The sequence below is a fragment of the Gopherus flavomarginatus genome, chromosome 6, assembly GCF_025201925.1.
Source record: "Gopherus flavomarginatus isolate rGopFla2 chromosome 6, rGopFla2.mat.asm, whole genome shotgun sequence".
NCBI classification, from domain to species: Eukaryota; Metazoa; Chordata; order Testudines; family Testudinidae; genus Gopherus; species Gopherus flavomarginatus.
This window is the reverse complement of record NC_066622.1, coordinates 34,089,878-34,106,861: the sequence shown is the minus strand read 5'-3', so window position 1 is coordinate 34,106,861 and position 16,984 is coordinate 34,089,878. Positions and strand designations below refer to the sequence as shown.

The 16,984-nt window shown below is 62.3% G+C and overlaps 1 protein-coding gene across 1 annotated transcript; it reads right to left on the bottom strand.

Moving 5' to 3' along the window:
• Positions 1-16: 16 nt before the first annotated feature.
• On the bottom strand, positions 17-8,485 carry LOC127053840 (uncharacterized). Its single transcript, XM_050959159.1, has 14 exons — positions 8,447-8,485; positions 7,138-7,347; positions 6,040-6,613; positions 5,453-5,547; positions 5,076-5,231; positions 4,482-4,638; positions 4,111-4,147; positions 3,731-3,873; positions 3,258-3,361; positions 3,037-3,112; positions 1,191-1,279; positions 835-966; positions 616-686; positions 17-451 (listed from the first exon to the last, which is right to left on the bottom strand). The coding sequence occupies exons 1-14, from the start codon at positions 8,483-8,485 to the stop codon at positions 226-228; spliced, it is 2,109 nt and encodes a 702-aa protein (XP_050815116.1). The 3' UTR covers positions 17-225.
• Positions 8,486-16,984: the final 8,499 nt, after the last annotated feature.

Below are 16,984 nucleotides of genomic sequence, written 5' to 3'. Positions count from 1 at the left end.
TGCCCTACAGGCAGCGTCAGAGCTGCCCAGGCATAGGGGGCAGTGCAGAGGCCAGGCTGAGCCTGGATGGAGTCTCTTGTAGGGGCAGGTCCTGCCCTCATGGCAGGGGGCTCCTGTAACCTTGTGCTCCCCATGGGGAGACCACAGCCCCTTGGCCCCCAGTGGGGCAAACTCTTGGAAGGTGGGGCTCTCCATGCCAGGCCAAGGGAGGGGTCCTGCCCCCAATCACATGAAGAGCTGCTCCATGTCCCTCCCATAGAGCAGCCCCAGCCCAGGGCAGGCCAGGGCCTCAGCAACGGGCTCGGCTGGCTCTGTGTTGGGCCAGGGAGGGCACCCTGCATGAGGGGCAGGGAGAGTGCCAGGTCCCAGCATCCCCCCCTGCCCACCCCAGTCATCCTGCTGCCGATGGATCTTCATGTGGGCATTTCTGCTCTTGATCTTGTAGAACGTCCTGGGGACAGAGTGGGGGTGGAGGGGTTAGTAAGGCATCTGCGGGGGCACTTCAGCCTCCGAGCTGCTTCTCCCCCAGCAAGCAGGAGGCCTGGGGGACACTCCCACTTGGAGCCTGCCCCCCACTCTGGTGGGCGTGGAGCCCAAAGAGTTAAAGCCACTTACTTGCCGCAACGTTTGCAGGGGAAGCTGGAGCCGGGGGGCGAGTCCTGAGGAAGCTCTGGGGTAGGTGGGGGCTGAGAGAGAGAGAGAGAAAGAGGAGGACATCACAGACCTCATCAAAGACTCTTCCCTCCCCTCCGCCCCCCAGAAGGACTACAGACACCGCTGCTTCCTTGTCTGGGCAGGGGCTCCCCCCATCCCTGTCCCTGAGGTCTCTCATACCTGCCCGGGGCCGGCCCTGCCCACGATGGCGCCCGTCTCTGACCCGGCACCACTTCGTTTGTGACTGCGCCGCAGCCGGCTCTTGTGCAGATAATAGAACTCCACACACTGGGCCAGCCGCTTAGAGAGCACCTAGGGGGCAGGGAGAATTCAATCAGCCAGCATCCCCCAGCCCTGCTGGGAGAGGCCAGGCCTGGAGTAGCCGGAAATCCATTCCCCTGCAGCCAGCGCTCCCACCCCACTCCTACAGCGCCCCCAGCTGGAAGAGGCCAGGGCTGGAGTAGCCAGGTGTCCATTCCCCCCGCATAAGGTGGATGGAAGGGAGGGGTGGGGAGGGGGGCTAGTGCTGCTCTCACCGCACGTTGGATCTGGGCAAAGTCCTTCCTGTGCAGGGCGAAGGCTTTGGAGAAGAGGCGGCGCTCGTGGGCACTCCACACATCACTGCCTGGGGGAGGGAGAGGAACCTGAGACATTATCCTGCCCCACACCCCTCATAACCCTTCCACACCCTCCTTCCCTCCCCTCCCCTCCCCGCCACAGCCTGGCCCCATCCCTCCCCCTGCATAGACCCTACCCCACCCTATGTTCCTGTCCCCCCTCCCTCCTGCTCACAATCCCAGGGGCTGGAACGGGGGTGCAGCTGGCTTGAAGTGGTTTCCATCATATACAGGGTTTAGCGTTTGCTTCAATGGCTCTCAGCAGGGCCGGTGCAAGGACGTTTCGCGCCCTAGGCAAAACTTTCTAGGCAAAAGGCTCCCCCACTGTTCCCCGTCTGAGGCACACAGCCACCTGCGGCAGCTGCCCCCCTCCGCCCTGAAGTGCCCCCCCTTGCGGCAGCTCCCCACCCCCCACCCTCCTCCCTGAGGCATCCCCTCACCCCAGCTCACCCCTGCCCCGCCTCCTCCCCAAGCACGCCATGGCTGCTTCACTTCTCCCGCCTCCCAGGCTTGCGGCGCCAATCAGCTTAAACGCCGCAAGCCTGGGAGGTGGGAGAAGTGAAGCAGCCACGGCGTGCTCGGGGAGGAGACGGGGCAGGGGTGAGCTGGGGCGGGGAGTTTCCCTACGTGCTACCCCGCCCTTACTTGCTGCAGGCGACCCTCCCCGTGCTCCCCTGCCCCAGCTCCCTCCACCTAAATGCTGGCGGTGACCGGGGCGGCCGAAGATCCGGCCGCCGCGGTCACTGCCAAAGAAAATGGCGCCCCCCCCCCAATCCCAGCGCCCTAGGCGACCGCCTAGGTCGCCTAAATGATTGCACTGGCCCTGGCTCTCAGCACCCCCACTATGCAAATTGTTCCACCACCACCCCACCCCATCACAGCCCCGGCCCCAACCTCCTGTCCCTCACAGCCCAGCCCCCAACTTCTTGTCCCCCACAGCCCTACCCCCTCACAGCCCTGCCCCCATCCTCTTGTACCCCACAGCCCTACCCCCTCACAGCCCCACCCCCATCCTCCTGTCCCCCACAGCCCTACCCCCTCACAGCCCCACCCCCATCCTCCTGTCTCCCACAGCCCTAGCCTCTCACAGCCCTGCCCCCATCCTCCTGTCCCCCACAGCCCTACCCCCACACAGCCCCACCCCCATCCTCCTGTCCCCCACAGCCCCACCCCCATCCTCCTGTCCCCCACAGCCCTACCCTCTCACAGCCCTGCCCCCATCCTCTTGTACCCCACAGCCCTACCCCCACACAGCCCCACCCCCATCCTCCTGTCTCCCACAGCCCTACCCCCTCACAGCCCTGCCCCAGTCCTCTTGTACCTCACAGCCCTACCCCCTCACAGCCCTGCCCCCATCCTCCTGTCCCCCACAGCCCTACCCCCTCACAGCCCCACCCCCATCCTCCTGTCCCCCACAGCCCCACCCCCATCCTCCTGTCCCCCACAGCCCTACCCTCTCACAGCCCTGCCCCCATCCTCTTGTACCCCACAGCCCTACCCCCACACAGCCCCACCCCCATCCTCCTGTCCCCCACAGCCCTACCCTCTCACAGCCCTGCCCCCATCCTCTTGTACCCCACAGCCCTACCCCCTCACAGCCCTACCCCCTCATCCTGCCACGGCTCCCAATCCTGCCCCCACTCCTCTTCCATCCTGTCCTGCCCAGCTGCTGCTACCCCTGTTCCCCTTCTTCCCCTGGCCCTGCCCCCACTGGCCCCAGCCTCTGCTAGCTACCCTGGCCATGCCACTTGCCCCCCCCCTTTACCTGTGTAATGGTAACTGGCCAGAGGGTGACATTTGGGCCACACGGGGGTTTGCAGCAACAGAGTTTCCAAGGCAACCTGAGGGGGGAGTAAAGCTGAGATGGGGGAGCTGCCCCAGACCCTTTTCCTCCCCAGGGGGCTCCCCTGCCAGAACCATCCTGGCCTCGGGTCAGATGCTGCTACTTACCAAGGGCCAGGCCAAAGGGTGAGGGTGGTCTCTTACCATGACATTCCCGCCAGCCTGGCACAGGCAGTGCAGTGCCAGCTCCTGGTTGGTGCCACCCCCGGGGAGGGCACTGGAGCAAGCCACGTCCAGCAGTGTCTCCACTGCAACCAGAGAGCAGCCATCAGCTGGGCCCAGTGGGATCCCTCCACTCCCCTCACTGCACCCAGACAGCAGCAATCGATGGGCCCTGGGAACCCCCACCCCATAGGACCCTCCACTCCCCACACTGCACTCAGAGAGCGGCCATCAGATGGGCCTTGGGAACCCCCACCCTGTGGGACCCCTCCACTTCCCCCAAGAGGGTGGGGACTGACTGGACCATGCAGACTGAGCCACTGGGGGTGGGCTTGTCCTGCTGCTCCTCCCCTCCCACTACTGTAAGGGACATATGGGCTTGCCCCACCTCTCCCTGCCCCCGCCTGTGGGTGCCCCAGCTCCTCCCCCTGATAATCCCCAGTGCTACCCCTCACCTTGGCACTGGGTCTCTGCATCCTGCTCCAGCCCTGGCCAGGGCCTCCAAGCCAGTTCAGCCTTTGGGGGGTCCAGCTGAGCCAGGTGTGGGTCCTGCAGAGCCGGCAGTGCCGGCTGGAATGCAGGGCCCACATTTATCTGTCTGCGAGGGAAGGATCAGGTGAGGGAGCCTCAGCCGCAGGCATATGCCCACCCTGCTACTGCCCCTCCCAGACCAGCCATTCCCCCACACTCATGCTCCCCAGCCACCCCAAGCCTGTAGATTCCTCCCTCCGCCAGGAGATTCCCTGGCCCAAAGTTCCCTCCCTGGGGCCCGTCCCCTTTGCCACACCTGCCTGAGGGGCTGTAGCCTAGTTTCCCTCCACTCCAAAAGACTTACGGGGTGTCCAGGTGCTGGAGGGGGTCGGGCCTGCCGCCTGTGGAGGGGAGAGTCCAGCAGTGAAGGCCCTTGGCACAGACACAGTTCCCGAGCTTGCCCTGAGACAGAACTCCTGACCCCCTCCCCATCTTCCAGGGCCCTGCAGGACCCCCTCCATGTGGCTCTGTACCCACCCAAGAAACCTTCATGGACTCCACACCACCACCACACCCAGGGACCCAGTTCATGTGGCTCAGTGGAGGGAGAGACTCTCCCTTGCATCCTTGGTCACACTCAGCCGCATGTGGGAGTAGAACCCAGGAGTGCTGGCTCTCAAGCGACCAATCAAGCCCCCCAGCCTGCGTTGGAAGGTGGCCAAGATGGGCACTTACCACCCAGCAAGGCACCCAGCTCAGCAAACAGCCCTGTGCCTCGGCGCAGCGGGTTGAGCATAGGGGGTGGTGTGTAGTGCAGGGGGCCCCTGGCCCAGTGCATCCGGCTCCAATAAGGAGTGCCTCGATAACTGGAGGCCAGGGAGCTCCCAGAAACCTGGGGAGGAAAGGGGGTCAGAGGCTGCAGGGGCCTATCCCATGGGGGGGCGGCAATGAGGGGAATGAGGCATCGTGGCTTCCCCAGTGCTGGCACCCCTGCTGGGTCTGGGGTGGGGGTCAGGACTCTAGCAACTCCTCCCACCCCCCCATGATGGGAAACACCCAGCTAACCGCCAAGACATCCCCTCAACCCCTCCTTCCCTGGCTATCCCCCTCCCCAGTGTCCTCAGGCCTCCCTCCCCTCCACTGAGTGATCAGGAGCCCAGCTGGGTGCAAGGTTGTGGACTGTGATGGGGACAAGTGGCTGGGTATTGTGGGGTGGGAGGGCTCCCTGGGGGTGGGGGAGCTTCTATGACTCCATTGCCCCACCCGTGCTCCCCTGAGGGTTCAGGTAAGGCAGGCCCCACTCCCCCAGCCCCAGCATCCCACTCTCACCTGGGGGGTGGCAGTGCGGCCTGCCGGTGGGGGACTCTGCTCATGACCCAGCCTGGCAGCAGTGACCTCTGAACCCGGCTCCCCAGGGGAGACCCCTGGCCAGGGGGCAAAACCAGCAGGGAGAAACTCCAGCCCCTTGCAGTAGCGCTCAGTGTCCTGCAGGGGATGATGGGCTCAGTGCAGGGAGTCAGAACCCACAGCCAGGGAGAGAACCCCGGAGTCCTGGCTCTCAGCACCAGCCCCGCTCTAACCACTAGACTCCACTGCCCTTGCCATTACTCTTGGGGGAATCTCCCCACCCCCCTCTCCTACTCGGCAGCATGGTCCTGGGACTGAGCACTGCCCATTTCCCCACCACCCTCCTCATGCCAACCCACCTGGTAGCAGCAGAGGCTGGGGGCGGCATCAGGAGGCCAGTCAGGGGGGCCCAGGAGCCCAGCATACGTCTCAGGGCCTGCAAGCCCCGGGGGAGCTGACACACAGGGAGAGGAGGTTAGGCTGTGACAGAGCCAGAGTTCCCCGCTCCCATCCCAGCAGCCTCCCCACAAAGCTGGGGGCCCTCAGTATATCCTGTAACCCTCAGGGTTGGCCCCATAACCCCCCTGCGATGAGTTCCCCCTTCTGCCCCATAACCCACACGGAACCAGGCATCCCCCTTCCACCCCCCACAGGCATGTATCTGCCTCTGTCCATAGCCCGGCATCCTCCTGGACCCACACATCCCAGTGGTGCCTCCCAACCCCATAACTCTCCAGTCTGGAGCTCTCGCTTCATGCTTCCCCCTCTGGATACCACAGCCCACCCCCTCAAGTTGTCTCTTTCCCCCCACTACAGCGCCTGAGAGCATCCCCTAGTTCCATAACCTTCCCAAAACTGGAGTCCCCCTCAGCTGGCCTCCCCAATCTTGGCCCCACCATCCCCTGAGGGCACCTGTAGCCACCCTCCTTTCCCCCCCGTCACTCACCAGGACCCGGGTAGCCTTCTGGAGGGCTGTAGCTAGCAGACTGGTTCTCTTGGTATAGACACGAAAGCGGGGGCTCCTTGCGCTGCTGCCCGTATCCACCTCCGCCCTGCCCCTGCCTCTCTGGGAGGCTGCAGTAGGACAGAGGAGGCCCTGACCCCTCCATCTGGTCTCCAGGGAGTTGCAGCAGCAGAGGGCTGCCAAGGGGGTATCCCTCCTGTGGGGCAATAGGAGGCGGCTGGGCCATTATCTCCTGCAGGCTGCAGCCTTGGCTTCTGGATGCCTGAGTCCCCAGCACCCACGGCTTCCCAAAAGGCAGGTTGGGGAAGGCTTGGGCAAAGGGGTCCAGCCTGCGGTGGGCTGGCTCTTTCCTCTGGGGCCAAAGCCCATAGGGGCCCCCCGCTGCCCTGGGCAGCTGGCCTTGGTTCCCCTCAGGGCCCCAGCAGGGCTGGCCCAGGGCAGCATACGGCCCCTGCGTGCTGACAGGGTCCCCAGCCTCCATGCTGCAAGGGGGATAGAAGGGGCCATAGGTGCTCATCTCAGGCTCCATCTCTGTGGTGTCGAGTCCCATACGGAGCTGAAAGAGACCCAGAGAAATTAAGGGACAGCACACCCCCACAGAGCAGGTTCTACACGAAGTGGTCCTGACTCTGAGCCTCCCATCCTGCTTTAGCCAGCTGGACACACAGCTCTTCTGGAGCTGGGAATAGAACCCAGGAGTCCTGGCTTCCAACCGTCCTGCTTTAACCATTAGACCTCATTCCTTTCCCAGAGCTGGGAAGAGAACCCAGCCATCATTGTCCCCATTTTACAGGGGGAAACTGAGGCAAAGAGCAGTGAAGTGCCTTGCTCAGGGTCACCCAGCCAGCCAATAGCTGAGCCAGGAATAGAATCCCGGTCTTGTGTTTCCATTCCAGTGCTCTGTCCTGCCACTCCAGCTCTAACCCACTAGACTCTACTCCCCTCTCAGAGCTGAGGATGAAACCCTGGAGTCCGGGCTCCCAGTAACTCCCCTGCCCCATTCTAATCATAGACCCCCGTCACTCCTGGCGACGGGGATAGAACCCATGAGTCCAGGCTTCCCCCCGCCCCCCACAGTACCCACAGACTCTTGGCTGACGCCCGCCTGGGTCCCTGGCTGTTTGCAGAGGGCTCAATGCAGCGTTGTGGCACATCGTGCTGGTCCCGCAGAGACCCCCCCTCCCGCTTCCTGTCAGCACGGCGGCTCCGACGCCTGCTTATCTCCCAGCGCGAGCGAACGAACAAACGGAAAACAGGTGCCTTCGCCGCGCGCCTTCCCAGCCCAATATCCTGTGTGAGAGCGGGGGGGGCTGGGAGGGCAGACACAGACAAACACATGTGGGGCAATGCACATCGCAGGGTGGGGAAGGGACCTGCCCACCAGCTCGTGCAGTTGGACAGGAATAGAACCCATGAGTCCTGGCTCTCAGCACCCCTGCTCTAACCACTAGACACCAGTCCTCTCCCAGTTAGGGATGAACCTAGGAGTCCTGGCTGCCAGTCTCATCTGTGGGCCAAAAGGTCATCTCCCATCCCTGTGTCTTGCGGGAGCAGCTCCCTGCAGAGGAGGGAAGGCGGGGGAGCCCAGCAGGGCTACAGAACTGGGCCCGACTCCCCTCCCTTCAGTGCAACCCCACAACTCCAGGGGGCAGAGGGGGAGGCTGCACTCCGCTTGCCCCACATCTCCCTGCCCTGCTCCAGAACAAATGATAACACTGCAGATCAGGGTCACACAGGGCACCTGGGATTGCCAGGGCCCCCTCCTCCTCCAGCATGACACAGAGACCCAAGCACCAGAGAGCCCTGGCAGACAACACAGGGGATGGGGGCCCAGAAGGCAGAGACAGAGAAACCTTAGCCCTGACTTTGAGCTGAGCCGTGACCTTGACTCCAACTCTGCTGTGCCTGGCTCATCGATGTCACAGCCCCAGGCGCATTTCTAGGTCTGGGTGTGAAGGGGTGTCACTGAGTCCCCGGCCCTGGTGACCTCTGAGGATGGTGACCTGGGCAGGATAACTGGGCTGGGAACATTGGCACCCTGAGCCCGTGGCGCCAGGCAACTCCTGCCCCGTCACTGCCCCAGAGTAATTAGTGCCACAGGCTCCTGTGCTCATGCCCTAGGCACTTGGTTCATTTTTGGGAAGGGCTGGGACCAGGGTAAGTTCTAAACATGTAACCTCACCCTGACTAGTGGGGGTATTCCCTGCATGGAGAGTCTGCAGTAGGCAGGACCTGGGCTGCAAAGCTGGAGTCTCCCCAGTGCTGGGAAATTTAGCCGTTACCAGGCAGGAGCCGTGTGTCCATCGCTGCAATCTGTCCTGTGTGACACGTATCCCCTGGGAGAACCTGCCGCACCCCAGGTGCCCTGATCCCTGCGAGCGCCCCCCACCCGCTGCCCTGCCTGAGCCATGATGTTCACTGGAGACATAGTCGGCTTTGAACTAGGCCCAGCACTTCCTGGGCCTGCCAAGCCCACAGATGCCTCGGTTCTAAAGCCAGAGGGGACCACAGTGCTCATCTAGTCTGACCTCCTGTGTGACACATTCCAGAGAATCTCCCTGCATGAAATTCTGGCTGAACCAAGGCAGATCTGCTAGAAAAACAGCCCCTGGAGTTAGAAAACCGGCCAGCAATGGCAACTCCCCATCGAACGGGCTGTGCCCCTCGCTGGGAACATTTACACCGTATTTCCACTCTGAATTTGTCTAGCTATTTCTCGTGTTAGGCCTTCATCTGCAAGACTGTCACCCCAGGTCTGTTCCCAGTGTGGTTCTTAGATCAGGTCACTGTTCATCTTCTTTTTGTTCAATTACTCAGATTGAGCGCCTGGAGCCCTGCCCGATCTAGTGCTCCCCCCGATCCCCCGCCCAGCACTGTGCCCATGCAGGGGAGATGGAAGCCTGGTCAGAGCCTGGGGCAGTGCAGCTGGCGGGGCAGGGACAGGGAGTCAGGGGAGCTATTCCCCCAACATCTGGACCCTGACACAAAGGTGAAGGGGAGAAGCTGCCTCCGCCCCTGGAGAGACAGAGACATCCACGCTCACCCTGGTGCCATGGAGCCACCATACATGGCAGGGACACAGAGACCCACACGGAGCATGGGACCCCATCTGGGTGGGCTGTACTCCCAACACAGTCCTGGGGGTTCGGCCGTGCCTCGCACTTGATCAGCTTGGTAACATCTTCTCAAACTGATCCCAAGGGCCTTGGCGCTGCCCTGCCCGCTCTCCCCAGCTCACTGCCCCTTGGTCGCTGCGGCCCCAGCCCCCTCCCCCGCCACACGTCTGGTTCTGCCCTTGGGGATGATCTAGGCCAGGCCCAGCGGGGCCAAATGGCACAAAAGCTCCCTCCCCCAACCCCAGCTGTTCCACCAGCCCTTCAGGCATGTGGTGAGTTGCAGAGAGCACAGACAAGGTGGCCAAGGCCTAGGGTGCAGTCCCCAGCTGAGCTGCCTGGCTCTGGGGCCAATTTCCATGGGGCTCAGACTCCTGCTAGGCACTGGGACCTTCAGCTTCCAGGGGACTGAGCTGGCTGAGGTGGGGTTGGAACTCTTTGGCGTACATGGGTCTGAGCCCTCTGTCCCCTGCGGAGTGGGGTCCCCATAGTGGGGGGATGGGGTGTGCAATGCTGAGTGCCTGTCGCAAGGGAAAGCCCTGTGCGTGGGGTGATACCTCGGGGCAGCAGCCAAGGATACGGGGATAAATAAGAGCTGGTCTTGGGGAGCCAGGGGCCCTGTCTGGGTAAAAATCTGTTTTCTGCTGGGGTGGGGGGGCTGGATGTCCTCTGCTCCTCCTTGTACTGCTGGGGTGGGGCAGACTTTCTGTGCTGGTCACCACCCCGCCCCTGTGCTAGGCCGTGCAACTCTCTAGAGCCTGCAGATGGCCCAGCTCGGGTGATGGCGGGGTCCCTGGGCAGGGGAATGGGACGGGAACAGGATAGGTGGGCAGAATGCCCAAGTTGCCCTGGGCCATGGCAGGTTGCTCTGCCCCCAGCTGAAAGGGGTTTCTGTGTCTCCATTTGACCCCCACCCCCTAGCTGGTTCTGCCTTCGGGCCCAACCCCTCCCATTGGCCATGGGGCCAGGATACTGGGGTGATGGGCTCTTGGAAGAGATCAGACGCTGCCTGTGCACCAGGCAGGGGGCAGAGAGCCCCAGAGGCCCTGTTTGTTGAAGCTATTGGGAGAGTGACCCACCCCCAGTGTCCTGCTCTCCCGGTTCTGCTGGACCCTGGCTCCCGGTGAGAGCTCCCTGTCAGGCAGCTGGGGTTGGAGGTGCCCTCGCTGGGTCTGGGCAGAGATTGGCCTGGATGGAGAGACCCTGCCCTGGGGGAGCCGGCCAGCCAGCAACACCTGGGGCCCTGGGAGGCTGGGCTCCCAGTCACTGCGACTGAGGGTGGGGAACCTGGCTTGGTGGGTCAGCTGGGCCTAGAGTCTGGGGCAAGGGTGCGGGCTGGAATCAGCTCCCTCTCCATCCCCAACCCTGTGACCGTAAACCCTGACCCTAACCTGACTCTTGGCTGGTAAGCCCCTAACCCAAATCCTGATCCCGTGAAGACTCACCCTGCCCCTTGCGTCCCTGAACCCCGCACTCCAAGAAGACGCCATGTTGAGCAGCTAAGGCTTCCGGCTTGGTTCAATACCCTCTCCCCTTACCAGGTGGCTGTGGGACAGGGGGCCAGGCACTGGGGACAGCTGTGGGCGGAGGCTCTGCATGGCGGGAGACCAGCCCAAGGGGACAGAGGCATCAGGAGAGCAGGGCACCCTCCTGCCCCGCCATGGTACCCACAGCAGCTGGGGTTGTTGCAGAGAACTCACCCAGGGCCTGAGCCTGAGATCTGGGGGCAAGGACCCAGCCCGGAAAACGCAGCAATTAACTTAGAAGAGCTAGGGATTCGGTGGGGCTGGGCACAGCCCTGACCCCAGCTGCCAGCTTAGCCCCCCCTGGGTGGGGGCTGAATGCTCCCCATCTCCTGCTTGCTGCCCTTGGGCCCAAGGTCATTTCTCTTCCAGCGCCTCCCCCAGCGCCCTGAATCCCAGGGCCCAACACTCGCTAGGAAGGCTGGGCCTCTCAGTGTGAAACATCCCCTGGACGATGCCCCCTAGAGCTGCTCCCCACCCTGCTCCCTGTCCCTCCAGTCCCACTCCTCACCACCCACCCCACAACCTGCCCCCCGTCCCACTCCTCACCCCCCACCCCACTCCCTGTCCCCCTCCAGTCCCACTCCTCACCCTTCACCCCACTCCTTGTCCCCCTCTGGTCCCACTCCTCACCACCCACCCCGCTCCCTGTCCCTCCCCCCATCCCACTCCTCACCCTTCACCCCACTGCCTGTCCCCCTCCTGTCCCACTTCTCACCACCCACCCCTCTCCCTATCCCCCTCCGGTTCCACTCCTCACCACCCACTCCGATCCCTGTCCCCCTCCGGTCCCACTCCTCACCACCCATCCCGCTCCCTGTTCCCCTCCAGTCCCACTCCTCACCTTTCACCCCACTCCCTATCCCCCTCCGGTCCCACTCTTCACCTCCCCCCACTCCCTGTCATCTCCCTCCCAGTCCCACTCCTCACCACCCATCCCACTCCCTGTCCACCTCCGGTCCCATTCCTCAACCCTCCTCCTGCCTCACCCCTCCCTGTCATTCCCTGCAGCAGGACAGCGGCTCCAGGGGGGTAAGTTTGCCTATGAGCCTGGGGTGCAGTGAGGGGGGTCCCTCACCTTAAAGCTCCCCCTGCTGAGAATGCCTGGGCCTGCGAGTGGGAAAGGGAGGCAGAGATAGCAGGCTCCCCACTTCCCTGGCGGGTTCTGCTCCTGATGCAGCCCTGTGTGCCAGGAAGGGAGGAGCCCCACCCCAGGGCCCCAGTGCAGACCCCAGTGCAGGCGCCAGTGCCAGAGCCCCATGCTGGAGACTCTGGACAGACACCCAGCCTCAGGGAGACGTGCCCTGCAGGGATCCAAACCCAAAGAGTCGTGCCCCATCCTGCTGCCAGGACCCTACCTGCAGTGCCGCCTGTGCTCCGTGGTCTCGGCCGAGTGGCTGTGTGGGAGCCCTGGTCTCACTCGAGCAGGGAGGCTGCCACCCAATGAGGTGCGAGTGGGGCTGGGCCCTCGCGCTATGACTGTGCAGGATCCGGCTCAGCACCAGCTGGGTTCACACCTTCCACTGGGGGAGCAGTGGGGGGCTCAGATTTGCCCCCAGAAAGGGGCAGCCTTGGAGGGAGCAGGGGGCTCAAGGATGGGACTGTTTAAATTGTGAGCACTCTGGGCTGAGACTGTGTGTGAGCTCCCATCATAATGGGGGCCCCCATCTAAGTCAGGGTCTGTGCAGTGCCTGACACAGTGGGGGCCCTGATCTTGCTTGGGGTCTGTGCAGCACCTGATGCAATGGGGGCCCTGATCTCACTCAGAGTCTGTGCAGAGCCAGGTGTGACAGAGTCCCTGATCTCACTCGTGTCCCATGCAGCGCCTGACACAATGGGGGCCCTGATCTCCCTCGGGGTCTGAGCAGCATCTGACGCAATGGGGGCCCTGATCTTGGTCAGGGTCTGTGCAGCGCCTGGCCCTGATCTCAGTCAGTAAGAGATAAATTAGAGCAATGCCTCCCATATACACAGTGAATTCCAGTCGATCAGTTGGGGGGCGGCTCCTGCGAAGCCCGTGGGGAGTTTCACTTTCAGGATGAATCGGGGCCAGCGTCGCTCTTTGTTGTGGGTTCGGGGCGCTGGGACTGACGGCCTCCATTAATTGTGAAACCGGGGCGTGTGGGCGCCATTATTACAGCCTGGCCTAGACAGCAGCTTTCCTCTGACCGCACCTCCCTTAGCTCTCGTTCAGGGCCCTGTCTGTCCCCACTGTGCAGGGAGCGGCCATGTCTCCGGCTCCCTGGGGAGCAGGCGGGGATTCTAGTCTGGGTTCCTTACAGGGCTCAGTACAGCAGAGGCACATCAGGACCCCCCCAGATCAGTGTGAAACTGTCGTGAGAGGTGGGCCATTTCTGAAACCCCCATCTCACCCAGTCCAGTGGCAGCTTCCCCTCCCAGGCTGATGGTTGGGACTAAGGGGCACGGGCAGAGCTGAGTGGGGAGCCCAGGGCTGGGCTAGCAGAGGCTGCAGATCAGGACTGAGGGGCACTGGTAGAGCTGAGTGGGGAGCCCAGGGCTGGGCTAGCAGGGGCTGCGGATCAGGACTGAGGGGCGCCGGCAGGGCTGCATGGGATTCAGGTTCAGCGTCTCCCACACACATTTGAAATGAGGCTGCTGGATTCTCCCCTGTGTCTACAGCGGGCTCCATTCCCGATCCTGGCTGGGAGGGTGTAGGGACTGAATGCGGGGACAGGAGGGGCTCCCAGTCTCACACCGAGCACCCCCTTGGACTGGGAGAGTTAACCCTTTGTGTACCAGTCCAGTGCTGTGGCTCTGACCTACATCATGGGGCGTCCCGGCTTCCTGTACTGTAACCACAGCTTACAGTGCAGCCACAGCCTCTCCCCACCTCCCAGTGCCTGCCTGGGGCTCTGCTAGAGATGCCTGCCCCACTCCCCATGGGCAAGCCTCCATCCTGCACTAATCCACCCCCTCCCCCAGCCTTGTTCCTGTGCCTATCCCCATCTCTCCCACCTCACAGGGAGAGCTGGGCCTTTAAGGGGGTGGAGCAGCTCAGCTCAGCTCCCCAGGTGAAGGGAAGGAGGCTCAGGTTAGGAGCCTGGGATGCAGGACTGGCCTGCTGGGTGAGGAAAGGTCTGATGGTGAGATCAGAGCCCTGCCATGCCCCACCTAACCCAATCCTCTTCCCCTGCTCCCAGCCCTGCTTCCACCCCCACCCACCCATGGCAGGCAGGCACACTCTGACTGGCTCGGCAGGGTGCTGGGTTTCCAATTGAATCACCCCTGCCGGAGAGCGGCCTGGTCCTGACGGTGACATTGGTGGGGGGGCAGGAAGTGGGAGAAGCCACAGCGGGAGCAGCCACCCACGGGGCCTATAGCGTGGTTTGGGGCCGACCGGGGGAAATTCTCCCTGACTCAGAGGGAGAGCGGGGCTGGGGGAATGGGATGCCTGGCCCAGGTGAGATCGTGGGCTATGGGCCTTCCAGGCCCAAATCACAGACACCACCCCCATTTCCCACTCCCACCTTTCGACTCCCTGCTCATCACCACACACAGATCTATGATCTCCCCCATATCACACACACGGACCCCCCCACATCACACACACAGACCTGCCATCCCCCCCGCATCACACACACAGACCCCCATCTCCTTCATATCACACACAGACTCCCCATCTCCCCCACATTAAACACACAGACCCCCTGTATCACACACAGACCCTCCATCTCCCCCCACATCACACACACAGACCCCCATCTACCCCCATATTACACACACAGACCCCACATCTCCCTCATATCACACATACAGACCCCCCATCTCCCCCACATCACATACAGACCCCCCATCTCCCTCATATCACACACACAGACCCCTCATATCCCCCCATATCACAGACACATAGGTGCCCATCTAACCTCCCTGCATATAGACTCCATGTCACACACACTCATCTCCCCTATCTCTCCCCAGTATGGGATTTCCTCTCCTTCCACAAGCTGGATGTGTCAGGAGTTAGGCATCCCTGGGCTAGGTGCCAAGGTCACATGTACTATGGTGTGGATGGGCAGTGCTGTCCCAAGCATCCATGCCCAGTTCTGTCCCATGCCTGGAACCAGGGGCCTGTCTGTCTGTCCAGCTCAGCCTGGTACCCAATCCTGTTCTGGCCAGTCTCCCTGGGACCCCCAGGATGTCAGGGTGTGAGGACTGCAGCGCAGTGCCTGCCTCCTGCCATACAGGGGAGCCGGACACACTGAAATAGAAGCCAGGTACCATTGCAGCCCTGGGGGTGGGGGGTGTCTCTGTCCCTTCTCACCCCATTGTGCTGGGTGGGGTGCTGGGAGTGTGAATCCTGCCACTAGTGCCCTGGGGTGCAGATGCCACTGGGGTATGTGAATCCTTGCACTTGTGCCCTGGGGCATGGATCCCAGTGGGGGGCTGGGGTGTGTGTGAATCCTATTGCTAGTGCCCTGGGGCATGGATCCTGGAGGCGGGGACTGGTGTGTGTGTGAATCCTGGCACTAGTGCCCTGGGGCATGGATCCTGGAGGAGTGGACTGGTGTGTGTGTGAATCCTGGCACTAGTGCCCTGGGCATGGATCCTGGAGGCGGGGACTGGTGTGTGTGTGAATCCTGGCACTAGTGCCCTGGGCATGAATCCCAGTGGAGGGGGCTGGGGGTTGCTAGTGCCCTGGGGCAGTGGTTCTCAACTAGGGGTACACATAACCCTGGGGGTACATAGAGGTCATCCGGGGGTACATCAACTCATCTAGATTTGTGTTCTCAACCTGGGGATGGTGACCCTCAGGAGGGCTGCGGGACAGGATCAAGGGGTAACAAGTGCAGGACTGGTGTTAGGGGATAACCAACAGGGCAATTGCTTGGGGCCCTGGAAAGCTAAATTCCATGCTTCAGCCTTGCGTGGTGGGGCTCAGGGTTCAGACAAGGCTGGCAAGTGAAACTCAGACTCAAGTATCACACTGAAATGTAAGTACAATATTTATATTCCAATCAGTTTATACTGTAAAAATGGGAAAGTAACAGTGAGTTGTGACACTTCTGTATTTTGATGTGTGATTGTGTAAGCAAGTAATTTTGAAGTGAGGTGAAACTTGGGGTATGTGAGACAAATCAGACTCCTACAGGAGGTACAGTAGGAAAGGTTGAGAGCCACTGCCCTGGGCCACAGATCCCACTGAAGGAAGCTAAGGGTGGGAATCCTGGTGCTAGTGGATCCCAGTGGGGGGTGGGAGCGGGAGTTGGGATTGTGATTCCCTGGTGCTAGGGTCCTGGAGTGCAGATCCCACTGGGAGTGTGAATCCTGCCACTAGTGCCCTGGGTCATGGATCCTGGGTGCTGGGGGTGGCTGGGACTGTGCATCCTGGCTGTAGTGCCCCGGATCCCACTGGGGGCAGCTGGCTGACTCTTCTACCCAGTGTTGCCCATGGCCCCTGGATGAGGCTTGGTGACGGTGTGTCCTGGCAACCAGGCCCTGGCAATGCAACGTCAGCACTATGGGGGCCAAGGAAAACAGGAGCCACTGCTCCAGCCCGGGATTTTCCACCTCCCAGGGCTGCCTGCCCAGCCTGGATACAAACCAACCAGCTCCAGATACTGGTTGCAGAGCCCACATGCCAGGACCCTTCCCTCAGACCCACCACAAACCAGCCACCCCAAATTCTGGCTGCAGAGACCCTCCACACAGACCCTGGCCCCCAGGCAGAGCCAGCACTAGGTGTAAGCAGGCTAAGCAGTTGCTTAGGGCCCTGAGCAGCTCAAGCCCCTCCCCCTATTCGGTTTTTATTATAAGAACTTGCCTGTTTTAGCATGGGGGGGGGTATTCCTGCCTAGGGCCCCCAGTGGGCTAGCACTGCCACTGTCCCCAGCCCTTGGCTCCTCCAGTCCAGAGGTGGATGGACACTACTATCCGTGCCAAGGTGATCCAGTGCATCCCATATGTGGGGGGCTCCCTCCATTCAGTGTCACCCCTCACACTGTTAAGAGGGCTGGGAGTCAGGTTCCTGGATTCTATCCTGGGCTCAGGGAGGGGACTAGCGTCTAGTGGTTAGAGCAGGAGGCTGGGAGCCTGGACTCCTTCCGTTCCCCACCATGCCCTGTCTCTCTGGGTGCCCTTCGCCTCTGGGGGCTCTCAGTTCCTGGGCCCTTCGTCCCACAACTCTCGCCTCTGGATTTGTCGCTGGAGTCGCTCCGGCAGCGAAGCGTTAACCCCCCTGCCTGCCCCGAGCCAAGCGAATCCGGAGTCACATCGGGATCGGGCCCGGGCTGCGGAGGGGAAATGACACGGCGCGCCGCTTCCTGGGGTGGG